Source organism: Myotis yumanensis, unplaced genomic scaffold (genome assembly GCF_028538775.1).
Source record: "Myotis yumanensis isolate MYYU_CA2020_CCGP unplaced genomic scaffold, mMyoYum1.0.hap1 SCAF_2, whole genome shotgun sequence".
NCBI lineage: Eukaryota > Metazoa > Chordata > Mammalia > Chiroptera > Vespertilionidae > Myotis > Myotis yumanensis.
The window spans coordinates 89342585-89367481 of NW_027223753.1; the positions used below are offsets into that span (position 1 = coordinate 89342585).

The following is a 24897-nucleotide window of genomic DNA, read 5'->3' on the forward strand; positions in this document are numbered from 1 at the left end:
TACCACCCGCCTGCACACTGCTCCTTACCACCACTGCTGCACTCACCAGCCATGAGCCCAGCTTCTGGCTAAGCAGCGTGCTCCCTCTGTGGGAGCGCACTGACCACTAGGGGGCTGCTCCTGCATTGAGCATCTGCCCCCTGGTGGTCAGTGAACATCATAGCAACCAGTCATTCCACTGGTCATTCTGTCATTCAGTCGATTTGCATATTAGAGTTTTATTATATAGGACTAGTGGCCTGGTGCATGAAATTTGTGCACAGGGGTAGTCCCTCAGCCCGGCCTGCACCCTCTCACAATCTGGGACCTCTGGTTCCTAACCGCTCACCTGCCTGCCTGCCTGTTCATCCCTAACTATTCTGCCTGCTGGCCTGCTCGCCCCCAACTGTCCCCACCACCAGCCTGCTCACCCCCAATTACCCCCCTGCCGGCCTGGTTGCCCCCAACTGTCCCCCTGCTGGCCTGCTCGCCCCCAACTGCCCCCACCCTGCCAGCCTGATTTCCCCCAACTGCCCCCACCCTGCCAGCCTGATTTCCCCCAGCTCCCCCCCCGCCCCCCCCCGCCAATCTGCTTGCCCCTAACTGCCCCCCCCCCCCCCGCCGGCCTGATCACCCCCAACTGCCCTTCACTCCTGGCCTGATTGCCCCTAACTGCTTCTGCCTCAGCCCCACCACCATGGTTTTGTCCAGAGGACATCCGGAAGGTCTCCCAGAAGGTCTCCCAGTCTAATTAGCATTTTACCCTTTTATTAGTATAGATAGAGGCCTGGTGCATGGATGGGGGCCAGCTGGTCTGCCCTGAAAGGGGTCCTGGATCAGGGTGGGGGTCCCCTTGGGGGGTGGGGCTGGCCTGGGTGAGAGACCTGTGGCGGTTTGCAGGCTGGCCACGCCCCCACCAGGATGGGAGTCCCCACCGGGGGCAGTGCCAGCCTTGATGAGGGGTTGGGGCGGTATGCAGGCTGGCCATGCCCCCATCAGGTTGGGGGTCCCCACTATGGGGTGTGGCCAGCCTAGGCGAGAGGCTGATAGCCGTTTGCAAGTTGGCCATGCCCCCATCAGGGTGAGGGTCCCTGCTGGGGGGTGTGGCCTGCCTGGGCAAGGGGCTGAGCACTGTTTTCAGGCTGGCTACACCCCCATCAGAGTGAGGGTTCTCACTGGGGGGCATAGTCAGCCTGGGTGAGAGGCTGAGGTTCGTTTGCAGGCTGGCCACGCCCCCATCGGGCTGAGGGTTCCTGCTGGGGGTGTGGCCAGCCTGGGCAAGGGGCTGAGGGCCATTTGCAGGGGCTGGTTTACAGGCTGGCCAAGCCCCCAGCTTTGTCCGTAAGGATGTCCGAGAGGTCTCCAGAAGGTCTCCTGGTCTAATTAGCATATTACATTTTTATTGGTATAGACTTGAGGCCCAGTGCACAGATTTGTGCACATTGAAAGGAAATTAATTAGAAGGTGGGGTGGGATTGGGCGAGATGGGCCGGACACGCCCTGGATCCAGCCTCCTATGGTCCCCCCCCCAGCCGGCTGCACCTGGGGTGGTGCCTCGGCTCGAAGGGCATCTGCAGAGTGAGTGGGTTCCCTCCAGCAGGTGGGGGTCCCTCGGCCTGGTCTGCGGAGATCAGGCCAAAACTGGCTCTCCGACATCCCTTAAGGGGGTCCCAGAGTGCGAGAGGGCACTCTGCAAAGTTGCTGTTGCTCAGCAGCTCCTGCATTGAGCATCTGTCCCCTGGTGGTCAGTGCATGTCTTTTCTATCAGCCAGTCGGCCAGTCATCCAGTTGGCTGGTCGCTTAGCCTTTTATATATATAGATGTTATAGAATATAGTTTTATTTCTTCTCATTCTCTGAAATACAAAATGCTTTTTTTCTTAGCTACAGAAACATAAAGAAAGAATTGCAACTTTTAGAGAGTTAATTGCTAATGAAAAAGCATTTCAAGATCAGGTTATTGACGTGAGTTTAACATTTACTATGTACTGTCTTTACCATATAAAAATATAATTTCACATTTGTATATTCTCTTGGTAAATTTGTTTAACTCCTTCTAGCTGTAAATGCTTCTTTTATTCTAGCCCCTGAAAATCTCTTTGTTTCACTAATAAAGTATTTATTTTCAAATACTCAAAGGATTGTGAAAGTATTGGAAGTGAGCACAAATATTTAATCTCAGGTTACAGACTTTGATTCAAATGAAACCAAGAATGTCAGAGATCCTACCTTATTGGGAGCCAAACTGGATAAGTACCACAGTCTAAATGAAGAGCTTAATATCTTGGTAAGAAAAACTTTTTGTTGCTTTGCTATCATTCTTATACATAATACCATTTTATTAACAAGTTTAAGAAATTGTCAGCCTACAAAAAATTTGCTTATTAAAATGGTCACACACTGGCATTGTGGCAGTATTATTTACCCAGAAAGTATAGAATTGAATTTTCCATTTTCAGGTTTTGAAATTTTACATAATGTCCCATCTGATTTCTGTTAAGACTAATCAAATTAATTTCTTTCAAAATGTAAAATCAAAAGATATGTACAATTTTTTATAGTGAATGAAACTTATTTATATTGTTGCATATGCTACCACCATCCTTATACCAATAGCTGTTTACAACAACCATGATTAAGGGGTACTTAGGGAAACAGCACTCATAGTTTACTTTAGATGGCATCTAAAGATAAAGGCATCACTGAAAAGAAATAGTAATTATGTAACTTAATGGAGGTGTTAGCTAATGGAATGGTGTTAAACATTTTGCAGTATATAAGTATATCAAAAGGAACTATATACCTTAAACTTACACAATGTTATATGTCAATTATATCTCAATAAAGTTGTAAAAAATAAAGGCAGATAAAACAGGAAAATATGTTAGAAGAAAATGAAAATAAGATCTTGGTAGCTAGATAGTTATAGAGTTACAATCCCAGTGTATCCCACTATGATGAAAAGGCGGTTCATCAACATAATTTATTTTTAATAGCAATTAATTTAAGAAGTTTATCATATTTCTAAATTATTAAAAATAAGCATATATACTAAATTTATAACATACCCATTCATCTTTTTAACATTTTTTTATTTTTTTCCAGAGAATATGTCTTCGGTCCTTAGGCTTTAGCCCCTTACATGGGCTTAGGTAGAGGTCATGGGGCAGCATCCAAAGGTCTAAATTGGGGTGGGGGTGTTCAGTCCTTCCGGGCTTCAGGAGAAGGATTCCTGACCACCTTGCTGTGAATGGCACAGCCCACACAGCGGTGGATTTTCACATACAGCTTAGGAAAAGCTTAGGTGTGAGGACACTGGCTTTGGAAATGGCCCTAAAGGCTGTGGCTGAGGCCCCGACTGTGTCTGGAATGCTGAACTTCCTAATGGCCTTGTCCTCGGGCACACATTTAAGCAAAGTTGGTGCAGTGAAAAGGCTGCACATGGCTGTGGCCCTTTTTGGCATGACCGTTGTTCCTTCTTTTCTTGGTCATCTTGGAAGAGAGGACCCAAGAGAGCTCCACTCACCTTTAAAAGAAGAAAACATCCATTGCTGTGAAGGCTTAAAATTTTCTTCTTTTCTAATTAATTAATTTTTTTTCATTAAATGAGTAATTATTGACTTTCCACAAAAGGTTAAATGCTAGTCACTGTGGAGATAGAAAGCTAAGTCCAACGTAGCCCCTGCTTCGAAGGAATCTAGGCAAGAAAATAAAATACATAAATAATTATTTACAAAGAGTAAAGGAAAAGTTTCTTGAAAAGAGATACAGTGACTCACATCTAAGAGGATGTTGTTTGTGAGATGACTGGAATTCAGAGGAGAAACAGATGATGGCCACGTCAGAGAATCATGGAAGACTTTGTGAAGGGGATGGAATTGGCCCTTGAAGACTAGTAAAATTTGAGCATAGGGATATAAGTGGAGAGCACTCAGTAAATTCTGTCATTCATTAGCAGTTCTGTGCTTCCGACATAAATGAGATGAGAGTGGACCTTCATCTTTCCAGCACTGGGAAGCTGGAATGAGAAAAAGGGCACAAATGGGAGAGTCAGACATACTGTGTCACTTTTAAAATGTGCCCCAGTCTTTCTTGTACAAACTATCTCATAAATAATCAATGAGGGAGAGAGTTCTTCATTGAAAACAGAAGAAAAGATGCATTTATAAAATTATGTTTTGCATCCCTGAGTAAAATAAGGAATCTAGGCTGTTATAATGGCTGCAAAAACCTTAAGTTTAAGACTGACAGGGAGCATTTAATGAATGGGTCAAACAGACAAACACCTGAGCCTGCTGATCAATTTCAACCCCACTAGAGGTGAGACAAGCAAACCTGGGCCTCCTAACCTGATGCAGGAGGATGCACACAGCATCTCTGAAGTAGTCTCACCAAAGCACTGGATCTGAAAGCCAGTTGCTAGACTTAGCTACCAGTCAACAGTGGATAAAGAAACATTAAATGACACCATGAAAACAGACCCTGAATGTGAAAAATTCTAACCAGTAAACAATTGGCATGAGGAAAGAGAGGGGGAGGAATAGCTATTATAGACTAAAGGAGATTAGAGACGAATCAACCAAATGTAGCATGTGAGACCTGTGTATATCCTGATTTGAACAAACCCACTATAAAAAGATATTTGTGAGCCCTAGCCAGTTTGGCTCAGTAGATAGAGTGTCGGCCTGCAAACTGATGGGTCCTGGGTTCGATTCTAGTCAAGGGCACATGCCAGGGTTGCAGACTTGATCCCCAGTAGGGGGCATGCAGGAGGCAGCCAATCAGTGTTTCTCTCTCATCATTGATGTTTCTATCTCTCTCCCTTTCCTGTCCTCTATGAAATCAATAAAAATATATATTAAAAACAGATATTTGTGGTCTGTCTCCAGAGCCTGCCTACCCAGGAAGGCTGCATGGCTTATACTTGGTCATCCAGATCATTAGGAAGCAGCACTGGACCCGTACTCAATGTTCACTGCATATCTAATGCCCTTCCTACTATAGAAAACCTCTTTTTCTCTAGACCAGTGGTTTTCTAACAAGCTGCCGGTTGTTTGAATAGCGAGGCTCTAAAATCCCTAATTTGGAGAAAATTAAAAATGGCAGCAGAGTAAGTGGATGCTCCCAGGAATAAACTGGTATTATAACTAAAATACAGAAAAACTTACTGGATAATCAACAGAAAACTCACAGGAGAGAACCCTGACACCTGAGGACTAAAAGTGGAGACCACATAGAGACTGGTAGGAGGGACAGAGGCACAAAAGAGCTGGCTGGGTGCCCACAGACAGCAACTGAAGTTCTGGAGAGAGATCACAGTTGGGGGGCGGGGGGAGTTGCCACTGAGAACTCTGGCATCTAATACCCAAGCTGGGCCCCCAGCAGAAAGCATCAAAACTGAGAAGGGTACCCACATAACATCTGGCTGTGAAAAGCAGTGGGGTGCTATCTGCCAAAAAGTATTAGCTGAAAACTCAGGAACCCTCTTAAAGGGCCAATGCACAAAATTACCTGTGGAGCCACCTACCTTGTGCCAGCAGTGGGACTGTGAAGTAGACTGGAGCTGTGAGGGCAGAAGCCATGACTGGGGATTTGGGGGCTAGAACTCAGAAGGCAGACACCCCAAGTTTCCTGAGCTGAGTCATTCCCTCACACAGTGGAGGACATCTTTCCCACATAGACATCTACCTTGCCTGGGGGGAAGACAGTTGACACATGCTATTGGAAAACACCTTGCCCTGAGGCCACTTAAGAGATTAAAAATAAGTAGCCTCCAGGCAGTAGCAACTGCCAACCCTGTTGAAAAAACTCTTGCCACGCCTGAGAACAATTGCCCTGGCGGGGGAAGGGGGGTGAGCAATTCAAGTTGGAATCTTATCAGTCTGTAGGCAGAGGCAGTCTCTAGAGCAGCAGTTCTCAAAACTGTGGGTCGCGACCCCTTTTGGGGTTGAACGACCCTTTCACAGGGGTCGCCTAAGACCATCGGAAAACACATATATAATTACATATTGTTTTTGTGATTACTCACTATGCTTTAATTATGTTCAATTTGTAACAATGAAATTGGGGGTCACTACAAAATGAGGAACTGTATTAAAGGGTCGCGGCATTAGGAAGGTTGAGAACCATTGCTCTAGAGCAGTGATGGTGAACCTTTTGAGCTCGGCGTGTCAGCATTTTGAAAAACCCTAACTTTTTTTTTTTTGCTAAAAGTATTACAAAGGGTATTACATATGTGTCCTTCCCCACCCCGCCCCCCCCGCCCTTGACAATCCCCTGCCCTCCCTTACCCCCCAGTGTCTTATGTCCATTAGTTATGCTTATATGCATGCATACAAGTCCTTCAGTTGATCTCTTACCCCCCTCCCTCCTGCCCCCCAACCCTCCCTGGTCTTCCCACTGCAGTTTGACAATCAGTTTGAGGCAGCTGTGCCTCTGTATCTATTATTGTTCAAAAGTTTGTAATGGTCTTTATTATCCATGAATGAGTGAGATCATGTGGTATTTTTCCTTTATTGACTGGCTTGTTTCACTTAGCATAATGCTCTCCACTTCCATCCATGCTGTTGTAAATTGTAAGAGTTCCTTCTTTTTTACAGCAGCATAGTATTCCATCGTGTAGATGTACCACAGTTTTCTAATCCATTCATATACTGATGGGCACTTAGGCTGTTTCCAGATCTTAGCTATGGTGAATTGTGCTGCTATGAACATATGGGTGCACATATCCTTTCTGATTGGTGTTTCTGGTTTCTTGGGATATATTCCTAGAAGTGGGATCACAGGGTCAAATGGGAGTTCCATTTCCAGCTTTTTGAGGAAACTCCATACTGTCTTCCATAGTGGCTGCACCAGTCTGCATTCCCACCAGCAGTGCACGAGCGTTCCTTTTTCTCCACATCCTCTCCAGCACTTGTCGTTTGTTGATTTGTTGATGATAGCCATTCTGACAGGTGTGAGATGGTACCTCATTGTTGTTTTGATTTGCATCTCTCGGATGATTAGTGACTTTGAGCATGTTTTCATATGTCTCTTGGCTTTCTGAATGTCCTCTTTTGAAAGGTGTCTATTTAGATCCTTTGCCCATTTTTTGATTGGATTGTTTATCTTCTTTTTGTTAAGTTGTATGAGTTCCCTATAAATTTTGGAGATTAGGCCCTTATCAGATATGACGTTGGTAAATATGTTTTCCCATGCAGTGGGTTTGCTTGTTGTTTTGTTGATGGTTTCTTTTGCTGTGCAGAAGCTTTTTATTTTGATGTAGTCCCATTTGTTCATTTTCTCTTTAGTTTCAACTGCCCTAGGAGCTGTATCAGTGAAGAAATTGCTTTGGCATATGTCTGAGATTTTGTTGACTTTGGATTCTTCTAGAATTTTTATGGTTTCCTGTCGTACATTTAAGTCCTTTATCCATTTTGAGTTTATTTTTGTGTATGGTGTAAGTTGGTGGTCTAGTTTCATTTTCTTGCATATATCTGTCCAATTTTCCCAACACCATTTATTGAAGAGACTATCTTGGCTCCATTGTATGTTCTTGCTTCCTTTGTCAAATATTAATTGAGCATATTGGGTTGGGCTAATTTCTGGACTCTCTATTCTATTCCACTGATCTATATGTCTGTTCTTGTGCCAGTACCAGGCAGTTTTGAGAACAGTGGTTTTGTAATACAGCTTGATATCTGGCATTGAGATCCCACCTACTTTGTTCTTTCTCAGGATCACTGCAGCTATTCAGGGTCTTTTTTTATTCCAGATGAATTTTTGGAGAGTTCGTTCTAGGTCTGTGAGATATACTGTTGGTATTTTAATGGGAAGTGCATTGAATTTATAGATTGCTTTGGGTAGTATGGACATTTTAATGATGTTGACTCTACCAATCCAAGAACATGGTATGTTCTTCCATCTCTTTATGTCTTCCTCTATCTCTTTTTTCAATGTCCTGTAGTTTTCTGAGTAGAGGTCTTTTACCTCTTTAGTTAAGTTTATTCCTAAGTATATTAATTTTTTTGGTGGGATGGTAAATGGGATTGTTTTTATAATCTCTCTTTCTGAAAGTTCACTATTGGTGTATAGAAATGCCTCAGATTTCTTGGGGTTAATTTTGTATCCTGCTACATTGCCAAATTCATGTATTAAGTCTAGTAGTTTTTTGATGGAGTCTCTAGGGTGAAAAACCCTAACTTAACTCTGGTGCCATGTCACATACAGAAATTTGTTGATATTTGCAACCATAGTAAAACAAAGACTTATATTTTTGATATTTATTTTATATATTTAAATGCCATTTAACAAAGAAAAATCAACCCAAAAAAATGAGTTCGCATGTCACCTCTGACACTTGTGTCATAGGTTCGCCATCACTGCTCTAGAGGCTTTGAGTCTTTGCCTGATCTAATTAGTCAGAAATATTGTCCTGCACTAGACATTGAAAGGTATAGAGCAGTGGTTCTCAACCTTCTGGTCCATTAAATACAGTTCCTCATGTTGTGACCCAACCATAAAATTATTTTCGTTGCTACTTCATAACTGTAATGTTGCTACTGTTATGAATCATAATGTAAATATCTGATATGCAGGATGGCCTTAGGCAACCCCTGTGAAAGGGTCGTTCGACCACCAAAGGGGTCTCGACCCACAGGTTGAGAACCGCTGGTGCAGAGGATCTATCTAATACATAGTCACAAACCCAAATAGAAAGCCAAAATGAGGAGACAAAGAACCCCTAAATGAAAGAACGAGAGAATTCTCCATAAGAAGAGATAAATGAAGCAGAGATGAGAAACTGATCTGAAACAGAGTTCAGGGATTGAGGGTAAAGATGCTCAACAGCATGTAAAAAGATATAGTAACTATGAAAAAAGAACAGTCTGAGATAAAGAATGACATAACACAAGTAAAGACCACATTGGAAGGAATACACAGCAGATTAGGGGAAGCTGAGAATCAAATCAGTGAATTAGAAGACAGAGTTGAAAATATCACTCAATCAAAAAACCAAAAATAAAAAACAATTAAAAAATAGGAGGACAGCTTGAGGGAGCTGTGGGACAACATGAAATGTAACAATATTAGAATAGCAAGTGTGCCAGAAGAGGCAGAAAGGGAGAAAGGCATAGAGAATTTATTTGAAGAAATAATGGCAGAAAACTTCCTTAACCTGGTAAAGGAAAAGTCACTCAAGTTCAGGAGGCACAGAGAACCCCAAACAAGAAGAACCCAAACAGGCCCACACCCTGACACATCATAATTAAAATGCCAAAAATTAAAGACAAAGAATCTTAAAGGAAGCAAGGGAAAAGAAAACTGTTACCTACAAAGGAGTTTCCATAAGACTGACACCTGATTTCTCATCAGAAACTCTACATGCCAGAAGGAATGGCATAAAGTTCTCAAGGTAATGGAAAGCAAGGATCTGAAACCAAGGTTAAAATATCCAGCAAGACTATCATTCAAAATAGATAATCAAATAGAGCTTCCCAGACAGAAAAAGGCTAAAGGAGTACATCACCACCAAGCCAGCTTTAGAAGAAATGCTACAGGGATTGCTGTAATGAGAAGAAACAAAGGGAGAAACCTAGCCATACAAAAATATAATAGCAATAAATAAGTACCTCTCAGTAATAAACCTAAATGTAAATAGACTAAATGCTCCAATCAAAAGGCGTAGAGTAGCTCTGACTGGTTCGGCTCAGTGGATAGAGCATCGGCCTGTGGACTGAAAAGTCCCAGGTGCGATTCCACTCAAGGGCATGTACCTTGGTTGCGGGCACATCCCCAGTAGGGGGTGTGCAGGAGGCGGCTGTTCGATGTTTCTCTCTCATCGATGTTTCTCTCTCATCGATGTTTCTAACTCTCTATCCCTCTCCCTTCCTCTCTGTAAAAAATCAGTAAAATGTACTTTTTTTAAAAAGGCGTAGAGTAGTAGAATGGATGCAAAAACATGACCCAACTATATGCTGTCTACAAGAGACCCACCTCAAAATAAAAGACACACACAGGATGAGAGTGGAAGGATGGAAAAAAATTTTCCATGCAAATGAAAAAAAAAAAGCTGAGTAGCAATACTCATATTCGACAAAATAGACTTTAAAATGAAGGCTATTGCCCTGACCGGTTTGGCTTAGTGGATAGAGCGTTGGCTTGTGGACTCAAGGGTCCTACGTTCGATTCCGGTCAAGGGCATGTACTTTGGTTGCGGGCACATACCCAGTAGGGAGTGTGCAGGAGGCAGCTAATTGATGTTTCTCTCTCATTGATGTTTCTAACTCTCTATCCCTCTCCCTTCCTCTCTGTAAAAAATCAATAAAATATATATTAAAGGAAAAATCTTAAAAATATATATAAATAAATAAATAAAATGAAGGCTATCACAAGAGACAACAAAGGTCATTACATAATACTAAAGGGATCAGTCTAACAAGAGGATATAACTCTGGTAAACATATATGCACCCTACATAGGAACACCTAAATATATATAAAAAAAAAACTTCTAGAGGACTTTAATGGAGAGATCGACAATACTAGTACAGTCATAGTAGGGGACTTTAATACCCTTTTGACTGCACTGGATAGATCTTTGAGACAAAAACTTAGCAAGGAAACAGAGACTCTAAAGGACACACTGGATCAGATGTATTTAATTGACATTTATAGAACATTTCACCCCAACACAGCAGAATATACATTCTTCTCAAGTTCACATGGATCATTCATAAAGATAGACCACATATTAAGACACAAAACAAGTCTCTATAAGTTCAAGAAGATTGAAATTATATCAAGCATCTTCTCAGATGACAGTGGAATGAAATTAGAAGTCAACTTACAATAAAAACACCTAGAAACATTTAAACACATGGAGGCTAAATAGCATCTTATTAAACAATGAATAGGTTACCAATGAGATCAAGAAAGAAATTTAAAAATTTCCTGAAACAAATGAAAATGAACACACAACAACCCAAATTTTCTGGGATGCAGCAAAAGCAGTCCTGAGTGGGAAGTTCATAGCACTACATGCATACCTAAAAAAAAGAAAAAGAAAAATCAGCAATAAACTATTTAACCCTACAACTTAAAGAACTAGAAAGAGAACAACAAAAAAAGCCCAGAGTAAGTAGAATGAAGGAAATAATAAAGATTAGAGCAGAAATAAATAACATAGAGACATAAAAAAAAGGACAAAAAATCAATGAGCCCTAACCAGTTTGGCTCAGTGGATAGAGCGGTGGCCTGCGGACTGAAGGGTCCCAGGTTCGATTCCAGTCAAGGGCATGTACCTTGGTTGCGGGCACATCCCCAGTAGCGGGTATGCAGGAGGCAGCTGATCAATGTTTCTCTCTCATCGATGTTTCTAGCTCTCTATCCTTCCCCCTTCTTCTCTGTAAAAAGTCAATAAAATATATATTTTTAAAAAAAATCAATAAAACCAAGAGCTGGTTCTTTGAAAGGATAAACAAAATTGATAAACCATTAGCCAGATTCATCAGGAAACAGAGAGGACCAAAATAAATAAAATCAGAAACGAAAATGGAGGAGTAATCACTGAAACCACAGAAATACAAAGGATTGTAAGGAGATACTGTGAACAACTATATGCCAACAAGCTGGACAATGTGGATGAAATAGACAAATTTCTAGAAAAATACAATCTCCCAAAACTGAATCAGGAAGAATTAAAAAACCTGAATAGGCCAATAACTACTGATGAAATAGAAGCAGTAATAAAAATACTCCCACCAAACAGAAGCCCAGGTTTGGACAGCTTCACAGAGGGGTTTTACCAAACATTCAAAGAAAAAAAACACCTCTAGTCCTCAAACTATTTCAGATAATTCAAGAGGAAGGAACACTTCCAAACTCTTTTTATGAGGCCAGCATTATCCTAATCCCAAAACCAGATAAAGACACTACAAAGAAAGAGAATTACAGGCCAATATCCCTGTAAACATAGATACTAAAATATCTATGAACATAGATACTAAAATCCTCAATAAAATATTAGCAAACCACATCAGCAATATATTAAAAAGATCATACACCATGATCAAGTGGGATTTATTCATGGGATGCAAGGATGGTACAATATTCGCAAATCAATAAACGTGATACATCACATAAATAAATTGAAAGACAAAAATCACATGATCACATTGATAGATGCAGAAAAATCATTCGACAAAATCCACCATCCATTTTTGATAAAAACGCTCAGCAAAGTGGGACAAGAGGGAGCATATCTCAACATGATAAAGGCCATATATGACAAACCTACAGCCAACATCATACTCAGTGGGCAAAACTAAAACCATTTCCCCTTAAAACAGGAACAAGACAGGGATACCCACTTTCACCACTCCTATTCAACATAGTACTGGAAGTGCTAGCCATAGTGGTCAGACAAGAAGAAATAAAAGGCATCCAAATTGGTAAAGAAGAAGTAAAACTGTCATTATTCGCAGATGACATGGTATTGTACATAGAAAACCCCAAAGACTCCATCAAAAAATTACTAGATTAAATAAATGAATTCAGCAATGTAGTAGGATACAAAATTAACCCCCAGAAATCTATGGCTTTTTTATACACTAATAATGAACTTACAGAAAGAGAAACTAAAAACAAAAATCCCATTTACCATTGCAACAAAAAAATTAAGATACCTAGGAATATACTTAACTAAGGAAGTAAAAGACCTGTACTCAGAAAATTATAGGATGTTGAAAAAAGAGATAGAGGAAGACATAAACAAATGGAAGAATATACCGTGTTCATGGATTGGTAGAATCAACATCATTAAAATGTTCATACTACTCAAAGCAATCTATAGATTCAATGCAATACAAATTAAGATACCAACGGAATATTTCATAGATAGAACAAACTCTTCAAAAATTCATTTGGAATACAAAAAGACCCCAAATAGCTGCAGCAATCCTGAGAAAGAAGAACAAAGTTGGAGGGATCACAATACCAGATATCAAGCTATATTACAAAGCCACTGTTCTTAAAACTTCCTGGCACTGGCACAAGAACAGACATATAGACCAATGTAACAGAACAGAGAGCCCAGAAGTCAACCCAAGCCAGTATGCTCAATTAATATTTGACAAAGGAGGCAAGAGCATACAATGGAGTCAAGATAGTTCCATCAACAAATGGTGTTGGGAAAATTGGACAGATATGTGCAAAAACACCATACACAAAAATAAACTAAAAATGGATAAAGGACCTAAATATATGACAGGAAACCATAAAAATCTTAGAAGAATCCATAGGCAGCAAAATAGCAGACATATGTTGTAGCAATATCTTTGCCAATACTGCTCCTAAGGCAATGGAAACTAAGGAGAAAATAAACAAATGGGACTACATCAAAATAAAAAGCTTCTGCACAGCAAAAGAAACATCAACAAAACAACGAAAAAGCCCACTGCATGGGAAAACATATTTGCCAATGTTATCTATGATAAGAGTTTAATCACCAAAACTTACAGGGAACTCATAGAACTTAACAAACAGAAGATAAACAATCCAATCAAAAAAATGGGCAAAGGACCTCAAAAGACACTTTTCGAAAGAGGACCTACAGAAGGCCGAGAGACATATGAAAACATGCTCAAAGTCACTAATCATCCACAAGATGTAAATCAAAACCACCATGAGGTACTATCTCACACCTGTCAAAATAGCTATCATCAACAAATCAACAAAGGACAAGTGCTGGAGAGGATGTGGAGGAAAAGGAACCCTCTTGCACTGCTGGTGGGAATGCAGACTGATGCCACCACTGTGGGAAACAGTATGGAGTTTCCTCAAAAAATTAAAATGGAACTCCCATTTGACCCAGTAATCCCACTTCTAAGAATATATCCCAAGAAATCCGAAACATCAGTCAGAAAGGATATATGTACCCCTATGTTCATGGCAGCACAATTTACAATAGCTAAGATTTGGAAACAGCCTAAGTGCCCATCAGCAGATGAGTAGATTTAAAAAATATGGTACATCTATTCAATGGAATACTACGCTGCTGTAAAAAAAGAAGGAATTCTTGCCATTTGTAACAGCATGGATGGATCTGGAGAGCATTGTGCTAAGCAAAATAAGCCAGTCAGAGAAAGATAAGTATCACATGAACAACATAAACTGATGAACCAAAAAGAGCCAGAGAAAACAAAATATTTTAGAATATAATAGAAGTAATCCTGTTATTTGCAGATTTTTAATATTTCCTACAACTTTTTGTGATATACTATGTTAGTACTGTTTTGTGATATTATTATATTTAAAAAATTTTTGAAATATTAATTTTTATTGCAGGTGATATTATATTTAAAATTGTTTTCTTGAAATATTAATGTTTACTGCATATAACATTTAAAATCATTTTTCTTAGAACATCAATGTATATTGCACTCAATATTATATTTAAAATCATTTTTCTTGAAAATAAAGGAAAGAAATAAATAAAATTCCTAATTTGAAGACAAAAATAAAAAGATATTTGTGAGGTAATAGTAGAAAATTGAACACAGTCTGGGTATTAAATAATATTTTAAAATTATTCATTTTAATAGATGTGACAATGGTATCGTGTTTTTAAAAGCTCTTATCTGTTAGCAATACATATTGAAAAGTAGTTATTAGTGAATTAATATGATGACTAGGTTTGCAAACCTACTTTAAAATAATCCAGGAAAATAAAAAGGTAGCAGAGTGTGTGTTTGTGTGGGGGGGCGACAGATGAAAAAATAATGGAAAAATGTTGATAATTGTTGAAATGATGGGAGGTTCATTACACTACTCTCTCAACTTTTGTATGTGTTTTGAACTTTCCAAAATAAAAAGGTATTTGTTATTGTTCTTTGTTTTTGAAATGCACAGTGTGCTCCAGAAGGCTCACTCTGCATTCTCTAAGGAGCTCTAGGCCAGCAAGACTTGTTCTGCTAGAGTTAAATTTGATGGCTTAAACCTCCTCTGATGCTCTGTCCTGAACCCTTATCCTTGGTCCTTATTCACAATTCTGAGTCTGCTGTCTGCTTCACTCACCTCCTGAGACAAGGAGTGACCCACCTTTGCCTTCTGGCTGGCTCTAGCATTTTGGGTGTTTAGTTGTCAAGTGCAAAACGTCTCCTAGTCCTAGAAGCTCTTAATAAGTTTCATCAAAGCCAGGGATTTGTTGAGAGGAATCAAGAATCCAGTGACCAGTGTGATATGCAGGGTTCAAGTTGAGCTTATTGTAATGATCCCGAAAGTTCCTCCTTGATCCCATCTTTGTAAAATAGAAGCCTTTTTATAAAAATGATACATTCTTTACCCAGTATTATAAAAGATATCCTTTAGCCATTATTATAGACTAAAGATTAAAAACTGAAATACTATCCCCAAACATACCACTTCACTATAGCACTCTATATATTACATAAAACCTTTACCTAATTTATTATTTTATTAATAAATTTATTAATTTGTTATTTTAATAAAGTTATGTTTGTTAACTTGTAAAGAAAATGCTCAAAAGGTAGCATATTTATCTGCTATATTCATTAAAATGAGAAAACAACAAATATTTTGCAAAGCAGAAAATTACTAACTCTAGGAAAAATGTTCTCACAAATCACAACCCAATGCATGTTCCCTCTGAACTATGAAAGATACTCATCCATTCCTGGGTTTGGGCACAGTTTCTGGGCCTCTGGACCACTGACTAGCCTCCTGAGGAAGAGTCTGGGTTCACTAGAATTCAGGTCAGAGAGGTGGGAGGCTGTTCAGCCAGGGAGAGCCTGTTTCCACAGGAAGATGCCAATCTTACCATCTGTTTTTTGTTCTCTTCAGCATTCTCTTAAGCATACTCTAACCCTATTCCTCACCTTCTTGGTTTTGATTTCTCTAAATCCTATTCTAAGGCCAGTGCAAGAAACAATATTTACACTATAGATCCTTGTCGGAGGATATAACATCAATCTATCTGCTGACCAACTTTTAGCAAGAACTTGTTTAAGAACTCTTGCATCTCTGAAGGGTTATCTGTGCAGTCCCTTCATCCTTCTAGTAGTAACCCACAATAAAAAGACATTTTACATCTTGACCAAATATATATATGCCCTTTCACAGAAGAAACACTGGTTTTATTATCCTGTTGTATTTCTTTTTGTGTGTGTATTGATCATAAATTTATTTTTGTGTTGGCCATATGCTCATTTCACTACTTAATTGTCACAGTCTGGATCGTGTTTATTCCTGGAAAGCTGCTGCTGGGAACATGCTGCCTTGGCCCTCACACAATTGCTTTTCCTGAGTTGTGCTTTGGTGTTATGTCCTCAACAATCCTAGGAAACATCTTTCTCAATTTACTACAGAAATTGTTGTTTCATTTAGTGCTGCTTGGATGAGAACTTCCTTTGAGACTTCAGGCCTACCAGGAAAAGCTTTTCTTTAGAAACAGTTGTATTTTCATTGCATGAATAATGAAAAATCTTGTAACTGACCACATTTTAGTTTTGCTTTAGCTACCAGGAAGACACTGTAGGTTTAACTGTCTTTATTGCTGCATGTCGTTCTTCACTGTTCTGTGAATTCTGGTTTACTTGTTTGTTTTTTATTTTATTTATATTTTATTTATTTATCTTTGGTTAATCCTTACCTGAGGATATTTTTCCCATTGGTTTTTAGAGAAAGTGGAAGGGAAGGGAAGAGGCAGAGAGAGAGAAACATGAATTGGTTGCCTACTGCACATCCTGATCAGGGCTGGGGATCAAGCCTGCAACCCAGCTACTAGTACCTGCCTTGATCAGAATTGAAACTGGGACCCTTCAGTCAGAGGACGCTCTATCTACTGAGCCAAACAGGCTAGGGCTATTTATATTTTATTGTATGTATTCAATCTCAAAACCTTAGTATAAATAATTGGGAAATCAACCAGTCAGCCTTTAGTTATCCCAATCCCCGAGGCTGTTCATACTGATGACTGATCCATCCACACATAGTGAATGTTATTTCTACTTTGACACACTTCTGCAAGTTGACACTGACAGAGTGTAAGAAAACCTATTTGAGGAAAAAGTGTTAATGCAAGCAAAAGCTTCTTAGGAATCCAAGAAGATAAAGCCAAATATTTTAACTGTGTGGCCAAGCCACTTGCGCCTCAAGTGATAGAGGCCTTGGTGGTCCTCTTAGAGGTGAGTTGTAGGCACAACAGTGGCCTCCTAGGGATGTCCACACCCTGGTTCCAGAACATGACAAAAGGACTTTGCAAATCTGTTTAAATCAAAGGCCTCTAAATGTGGAGCTAGAATATCCTGGATTATTCAGAACAGTCCAATGTAGTCACATGCATCCAGCCATGTCAGAGGGATGTGCGGCCACTGAATGTCAGAGATGCAACATTGCTGGCTTCGAAGATGAGAGAAGGGGATCACAAGCCAAGGAATATGGCCAGCCTTTAGAAGCTGGACAGCCTCCCCTAAAGCCTTCAGAAAGGAACACAGCCCTGCTGACACTTCAACTTTAGCCGAGTGAGACCCCATCAGACTTCTAACCTACAGAAATGGAAGATAATAAATTTGTATTGTATATGCAGGGAAGATAGCGACCAGCAGGAACGTAGGGAGGGAGAGAGTGTGAGAGCGCGAGGGAGTGATAGAGGAGTGTGTGGACCTGTGTGGTGTGGTGTGTGTGTATGAGCTAGGGACAGGTAGATTCTGCAGGTCTTCTAAGGGGCTGCTAAACCGGGCAATCTTAGACGGCGGAGCCCCGCTCCCAGCGCGGACACTCCTGGGTGGCCAGCGCAGGCATATAGACCACTCCATCTTGAGAAACAGAGCTGCTTGAGACTAAGATCCTGGCCTCGGCACCACCCAGTCTGGTCTCAGACACAAACCAGGACCCTGCAGCCACTGGGGACAGAGTCCTGCAACCACAGCTACAAACCCACGGACACCAAGAATCCAGACATCAAAGCGGCAGATCTCTGTGAGTAACAGAGCCCATCCCCCTCCCTGCAGGCTCGTGGGCAGCGCCATAGTAACTGATAGACCCACCCCTCACCCGGGCCTCAGTGCTGCTACAGGAGTCTTAGCCTGAAAGTGCATGAACACTGGGAACTTGCTCCCCCCAGCACAGGCTGCAGGAGTCTTGCCTGGAAGTGCGCAAACACTGGGGGCTTGTTCCCCGCAGCAAGGGCTCCGGGACCATGATTCTCCTGGCAGGAGGCAGCACCCAGCACCAGAGACCTGACTGTGTTTCTTATCACCTACGCCTAGGATCCCTGATTCCCTGTGCATTCACACTAAGAGCCAGTGACTCCAATTCTTGGTGCATGTGCACACAGGGACCCTGATTCTCAATGCGAGGCTGCGCGAAACAACAGAGACTCTGATACTGGATTCTTGGGGAACTCTGACTCCTGGCACACGCTAGGGGGCTCTGATTTTCAACACACTCCAGGGGGGTCTCTGTTTCAGCACGGTGCAGGCAGGGTCCCTGATTCTAAGTGCGTACACGAGGCCACATTGAGCACTGGTAATGCTGACTCTGAGTGAGCCTGGTTCCCAACAACCCACCACAACCACACATCTTAGTGTCAGAGCTCTTCAGTGACACTAGGGTGGTGCAAAGCTTCCACTGCACATGGCCCAGGCCCACACAACACTCAACTCAACTTTTGAACCATCTGGAGATAGTCAGAATGGGGAGACGACACAATCCCCAGAGGAAAGAAAATGAGGAGTCACCAAGAAAGGAAATTAATGAAATTGAAGCATGCAACATGACAGAAAAAAAATCAGAATAATGGTTATACAATTCATTCACCAGATGGATGGTAAAATCAACAACCTATGCAAGAATCAGGAAGAAATGAAAAGTGATATAGCTACAATCAAAAACACCATGGAAGGTTTCAACAGTAGACTAGAAGAAGCAGAGGACCAAATTAGTGAGTTAGAAGATAAAGTAGAGAAACAAGCTCAATCTGAACAGCAACTGGAGAAAAACATTAAAAAGGAGGAGGAGAGCCTAAGGGAGCTTTGGGACAACATGAAACGAAGTATCATATGCATAATAGGGCTGCCAGAAAGACAAGAAGAGCAGCAAGGATTAAAAAATCTATTTGAAGAAATAATGACAGAAAACTTCCCAGATATGGGGAAGAAAAAAGTTACACAAGTACAGAGAGCCCAAGCAAGATGAACCCCAAAAGACCCACATCAAGACATGTCATAATAACTATGGCAAATGTACACGACAAAGAGAGAATCTTAAAGGCTGCAAGAGAGAGACAGGGAGTTACCTACAAAGGATCCCCCATCAGATTATCAAATGATTTCTCAACAAAACACATCAAGCTAGAAGGGAATAGAAGGAGGTATACAAAGTGTTGCAAAGCAAAGAACTGAATCCAAGAATACTCTATCCAGCAAGACTATCAATCAAAATTGAAGGGGAAATCAGGAGCTTCGCAGACAAAAAAGGGCTAAGGGAGTTCATCACTACCAAGCCAGCAATGAAAGAAATGCTAAAGGGAATGCTGTAAAAAGAAGAAATAAAAAGGTAAGAAAGAACACAGGCACAAAAATAGAAATGACTACAAGCAAGTACCTTTCAGTAATAACTTTAAACATAAACGGACTAAATGCTCCAATCAAAAGACATCAAATGGATAAAAAGACATGACCAATATATATGCTGTCTATAAGAGACCCATCTCAGAACAAGGGACTCACACAGACTGAAAGTGAAGGGATGAAAAAATATCTTTCAGGCAAATGGAAATGAAAAAAAGCTGGGGTGGCAATACTTATATCAGACAAAATAGACCTCAAAGTGAAGGCCATAACAAGAGATAAGGAAGGCCATTTCATAATACTAAAGGGATCGATACAACAAGAGGATATAACCCTGATAAACATATATGCACCCAATGCAGGAGCACCCAAATACATAAAAAACTTCCTGGAAGATATCAAGGGAGAGATTGACAACAGTACAATCATAGCAGGGGACTTAAACACACCACTGACATCATTGGATAAATCCTCTAGACAAAAAATCAGCAAAGAAACAGCAATCCTAAATGACTAACTAGATCAGATGGACTTAATTGACATCTTCAGAACGTTTCACCCCAAAGCCTCGGGATATACGTTCTTCTCAAGTGCACATGGGACATTTTCAAGACCACATATTGGGTCACAAGCAAAGTCTCCCCAAATTCAAGAAGATTGAAATCATACCAAGCATCTTCTCAGACCACAATAGCATAATATTAGAAATAAACTACAATAAAAACAATAAAAAGAACTCAAACACTTGGAAGCTGAATAGCATGCTACTAAATAATGATTGGGTTACGAATGAGATCAAAGAAGAAATTAAAATCACCTTGGAAGCTAATGACAATAAAAGCACAACAATCCAAAATCTATGGGACACAATGAAAGCAGTCCTGAGAGGGAAGTTTATCGCTCTACAGGCCTACCTCAAAAAAAAACAAGAAAAAATTATAGTAAATCATCTAACTCTACAACTCAAAGAATTAGAAAGAGAGCAACAAGAAAAGCCCAGAGTGAGCAGAAGGAAGGAGATAATAAAGATCAGAGCAGAAATAAATGACATAGAAACCAAAAAAAACAATACAAAAGATCATTGAAACCAAGAGCTGGTTCTTTGAAAGGATAAACAAGATTGATGAGCCTCTAGCCAGGCTCACCAAGAAGCAAAGAGAGAGGACTCAAATAAAATCAGAAGTGAAAGAGGCGAAATAACAAAAGACACCCCCCCCCCCGAAATTCAAATAATTGTTAAAAAATACTATGAACAACTCTACTCCAACAAACTAGACAACCTGGAGGAAATGGACATATTCCTAGAAAAATACAATCTTCCAAAACTCAATCTGGAAGATTCTAAAAATCTCAATAAGCCAATAACTATGGAAGAAATTGAAGCAGTCATCAAAAAGCTCCCAGCAAACAGTGGAGTTTTACCAAACATTCAAGGAAGAACTAAAACCTATCCTCCTCAGACTATTCCAAAAAATTCAAGAGGAAGGAACACTTCCCAGCTCATTCTATGAAGCCAGCATCACCCTAATACCAAAACCAGATAGAGACAACACAATGAAAGGGAACTATAGGCCAATATCCCTCATGAACATAGATGCCAAAATACTCAACAAAATTCTAGCAAATTGGATCCAGCAATACATCAGAAAGATCATACACCATGACCAAGTAGGATTTATCCCGGGGATGCAAGGATGGTACAATATTCGCAAATCAATAAACGTGATACATCACATGATAAACACCTTGAGAGATACAAATCACATAGTCATATCAATTGATGCAGAAAAAGCATTTGACAAAATCCAACACCCTTTCTTGATAAAAACTCTCAGCAAGGTAGGAATAGAAGGATCATACCTCAACATAATAAAAGCCATATATGACAAACCCACAGCCAACATCATTCTCAATGGGCAAAAACTAAAACCTTTTCCCCTAAGAACAGGAACAAGACAGGGATGCCCCCTCTCACCACTCCTGTTCAACATAGTACTGGAAGTACTAGCCATTGTGATCAGACAAGAAGAAGAAATAAAAGGCATCCAAATTGGAAAAGAAGAAGTAATACTGTCCTTATTTGCAGATGACATGATACTGTACATAGAAAACCCTAAAGACTCCATAAAAAAATTACAAGACTTAATAAATGAATTCGGCAATGTAGCAGGATACAAAATTAATGCCAAGAAATCTAAGGCATTTCTTTACACCAATAGTGAACGTACAGAAAGTGAGACTAAAAAAGCAATCCCATTTACCATCACACCAAAAAAATTAAGATACCTAGGAATAAACTTAACTAAGGAGGTAAAAGACTTATATGCAAAAAACTACAGGACACTGAAAAAAGAGATAGAGGAAGATATAAACAGATGGAAGAACATACTGTGTTCATGGATTGGTAGAATCAACATCATCAAAATGTCCATACTACCCAAAGCAATCTATAAATTCAACACACTCCCCATTAAAATAGCAAAGGCATATTTCACAGACCTAGACCAAACTCTCCAAAAATTCATCTGTAATAAACACAGACCCCGAATAGCTGCAGCAATCCTGAGAAAGAAGAACAAAGTAGGTGGGATCTCAATACCAGATATCAAGCTGTATTACAAAGCCACTGTTCTTAAAACAGCTTGGTACTGGCACAAGAACAGACATATAGATCAATGGAATAGAATAGAGAACCCAAAAATCGATCCAAACCACTATGCCCAATTAATATTCGACAAAGAAGGCAAGAGCATACAATGGAGTCAAGACAGTCTCTTCAATGAATGGTGTTGGGAAAATTGGACAGATACATGCAAAAAGATGAAACTAGACCACCAACTCACACCATACACGAAAATAAACTCAAAATGAATAAAAGACTTAAACGTAAGATGGGAAACCATAAAAATACTAGTGGAATCCACAGGCAGCGAAATCGCAAACATATGCTGAAGGAATTTCTTCTATGATACTGCTCCTAGGGCAATGGAAACTAGAGAGAAAATAAACAAATGGGACTACATCAAAATAAAAAGCTTTTGCACAGCAAAGGAAACCATCAACAAAACAACAAGAAAGCCCACTGCATGGGAGAACATACTTGCCAATGATATCACCGATAAGGGTTTAATCTACAACATTTACAGGGAACTCATACAACTTAACAAAAGGAAGATAAACAATCCAATCAAAAAATGGGCAAAGGATCTAAATAGACACCTTTCAAAAGAGGACATTCAGAAAGCCAAGAGACATATGAAAACATGCTCAAAGTCACTAATCATCCGAGAGATGCAAATCAAAACAACAATGAGGTACCATCTCACACCTGTCAGAATGGCTATCATCAACAAATCAACAAACAAGTGTTGGAGAGGATGTGGAAAAAAAGGAACCCTTTTGCACTGCTGGTGGGAATGCAGACTGGCACAGCCACTGTGGAGAACAGTATGGAGTTTCCTCAAACAACTAAAAATGGAACTCCCATTTGACTCAGTGATCCCACTTCTAGGAATATATCCCAAGAAGCCAGAAACACCAATCAGAAAGGATAGCCCTAGCTGGTTTGGCTCAATGGATAGAGCGTCGGCCTGTGGACTGAAGGGTCCCAGGTTTGATTACGGCCAAGGGCGCATGCCTGGGTTGCGGGCTCGATCCCCAGTAGGGGGCGTGCAGGAGGCAGCCAATCAATGGTTCTCTCTCATCATTGATGTTTCTATCTCTTTCCCTCTCCCTTCCTCTCTAAAATCAATAAAAACATATTTAAAAAAAGAAAGGAAGAAAGAAAGAAAGGATATATGCAACCCTAGGTTCATAACAGCACAATTCACCATAGCTAAGATTTGGAAACAGCCTAAGTGCCCATCAGCAGATGAGTGGATTAAAAAACTGTGGTACATCTACACAATGGAATACTATGCTGCGGTAAAAAAAAGAAGGAACTCTTGCCATTTGCAACAGCATGGATGGAACTGGAGAGCATTATGCTAAGTGAAATAAGCCAGTCAGAGAAAGATAAATACCACATGATCTCACTCATTTGTGGAATATAGAGAACATCATAGAATGATGAACAGGGACAGATCCAGAGATGGAGAAACAGTGATCAGACTGTCAATTCCCGGAGGGAAAGTAGGGGAGTGTGGGGGTAAGGGGAAAAGATCAACCAAAGGACCTGTATGGATACATATAAGCCAAACCAATGGACACAGACAACAGGGGGATGAGAGCATGAGCGGGGAGGAGGATGGGGGTTAATGGGGGGATGAGGACACATTTGTAATACCTTAATCAATAAAGACTTTATAGATTAAAAAATAAATAAATAAATTTGTGTTGTGTTTTTTTGTTGTTCTTGTCTTTTTTTAAAAAAAAATTTTAATTGAGAGACCAAGATGGCAGCATAGGTAAACACCGGAGATTGCTGCCACAAACAACCACTTCAAAAATACAACTAAAAGACGGAACGGACATCACCCAGAACCACAGGAAGGCTGGCTGAGGAGAGACTCTTCAACTAGAAGGAAAGAGAACAGCATACCGAGGCTCAGAGGAGGCACAGTGTGGAAAATACAAAGGTGCGGAGGTGCACGCGCATAGCGGGCTGGTGGCTGAGGGCGCGGTTGTCGTTTTCAATCAGGAGGGAGTCTCAGACTCTGAGCTCCAGATCTGGGCGAATCTCTAGGGACTCAGACTCAAACGGGAGAGGCGGGATTGTCTGGCATCAGTTGGAACGTGAGGGCAGCTTTCTCTCCGAGGTTTGCAGCAGTTGCTGGGGTTCTGAGAAGCAGAGCCTCTGGGAACGGGACTGAGAGCAGCCATAACTGCTCCCACCACCCGCCCTGTAGATCCCCTGGGACCCGCCCCGCCCAAGCCCTGCACAGAGGCATTTGCCGGTTAGCCTCAAGCAAAGGCTGGATTAGCACCGCCCTAGAGATCCAGCACAGAAGCTCTCCCACTGCAGACACAGCTGACTCTCATATCCAGTTAGCCTGGAGGTCAATTCACCCCCAGTATTGCTGACAACAGTCAAGGCTTAACTACAACAAGACTGCGCACAAAGACCACAAGGGGGTGCACCAAGAAAGCATAAAAAATGCAGAGACAAAGGAACATGACAGAAATGGAGGATATAGAGCTAAAAAACGCACTTTTAAGGTCTTTCAATAATTTTCTAGAAACTGCTGATAAACTTGATAAGAGCCTCAAGAAATCTAATGAGACCCTCGATGTGATAAAGAACCAACTAGAAATTAAGCATACACTGACTGAAATAAAGAATATTATACAGACACCCAACAGCAGACCAGAGGAGCGCAAGAATCAAGTCAAAGATTTGAAATGCGAAGAAGC

General features: G+C 40.6%; 1 protein-coding gene across 1 annotated transcript in view; it reads left to right on the forward strand.

Moving 5' to 3' along the window:
• The window catches only part of CAGE1 (cancer antigen 1), a 78946-nt gene that overhangs the window by 28393 nt on the left and 25656 nt on the right, over positions 1-24897 (forward strand). The window contains exon 7 of the mRNA XM_070403444.1: positions 2161-2265. Within this exon, the coding sequence (XP_070259545.1) occupies positions 2161-2265 (105 nt within the window). The remainder of the gene's footprint in view (positions 1-2160; positions 2266-24897) is intronic.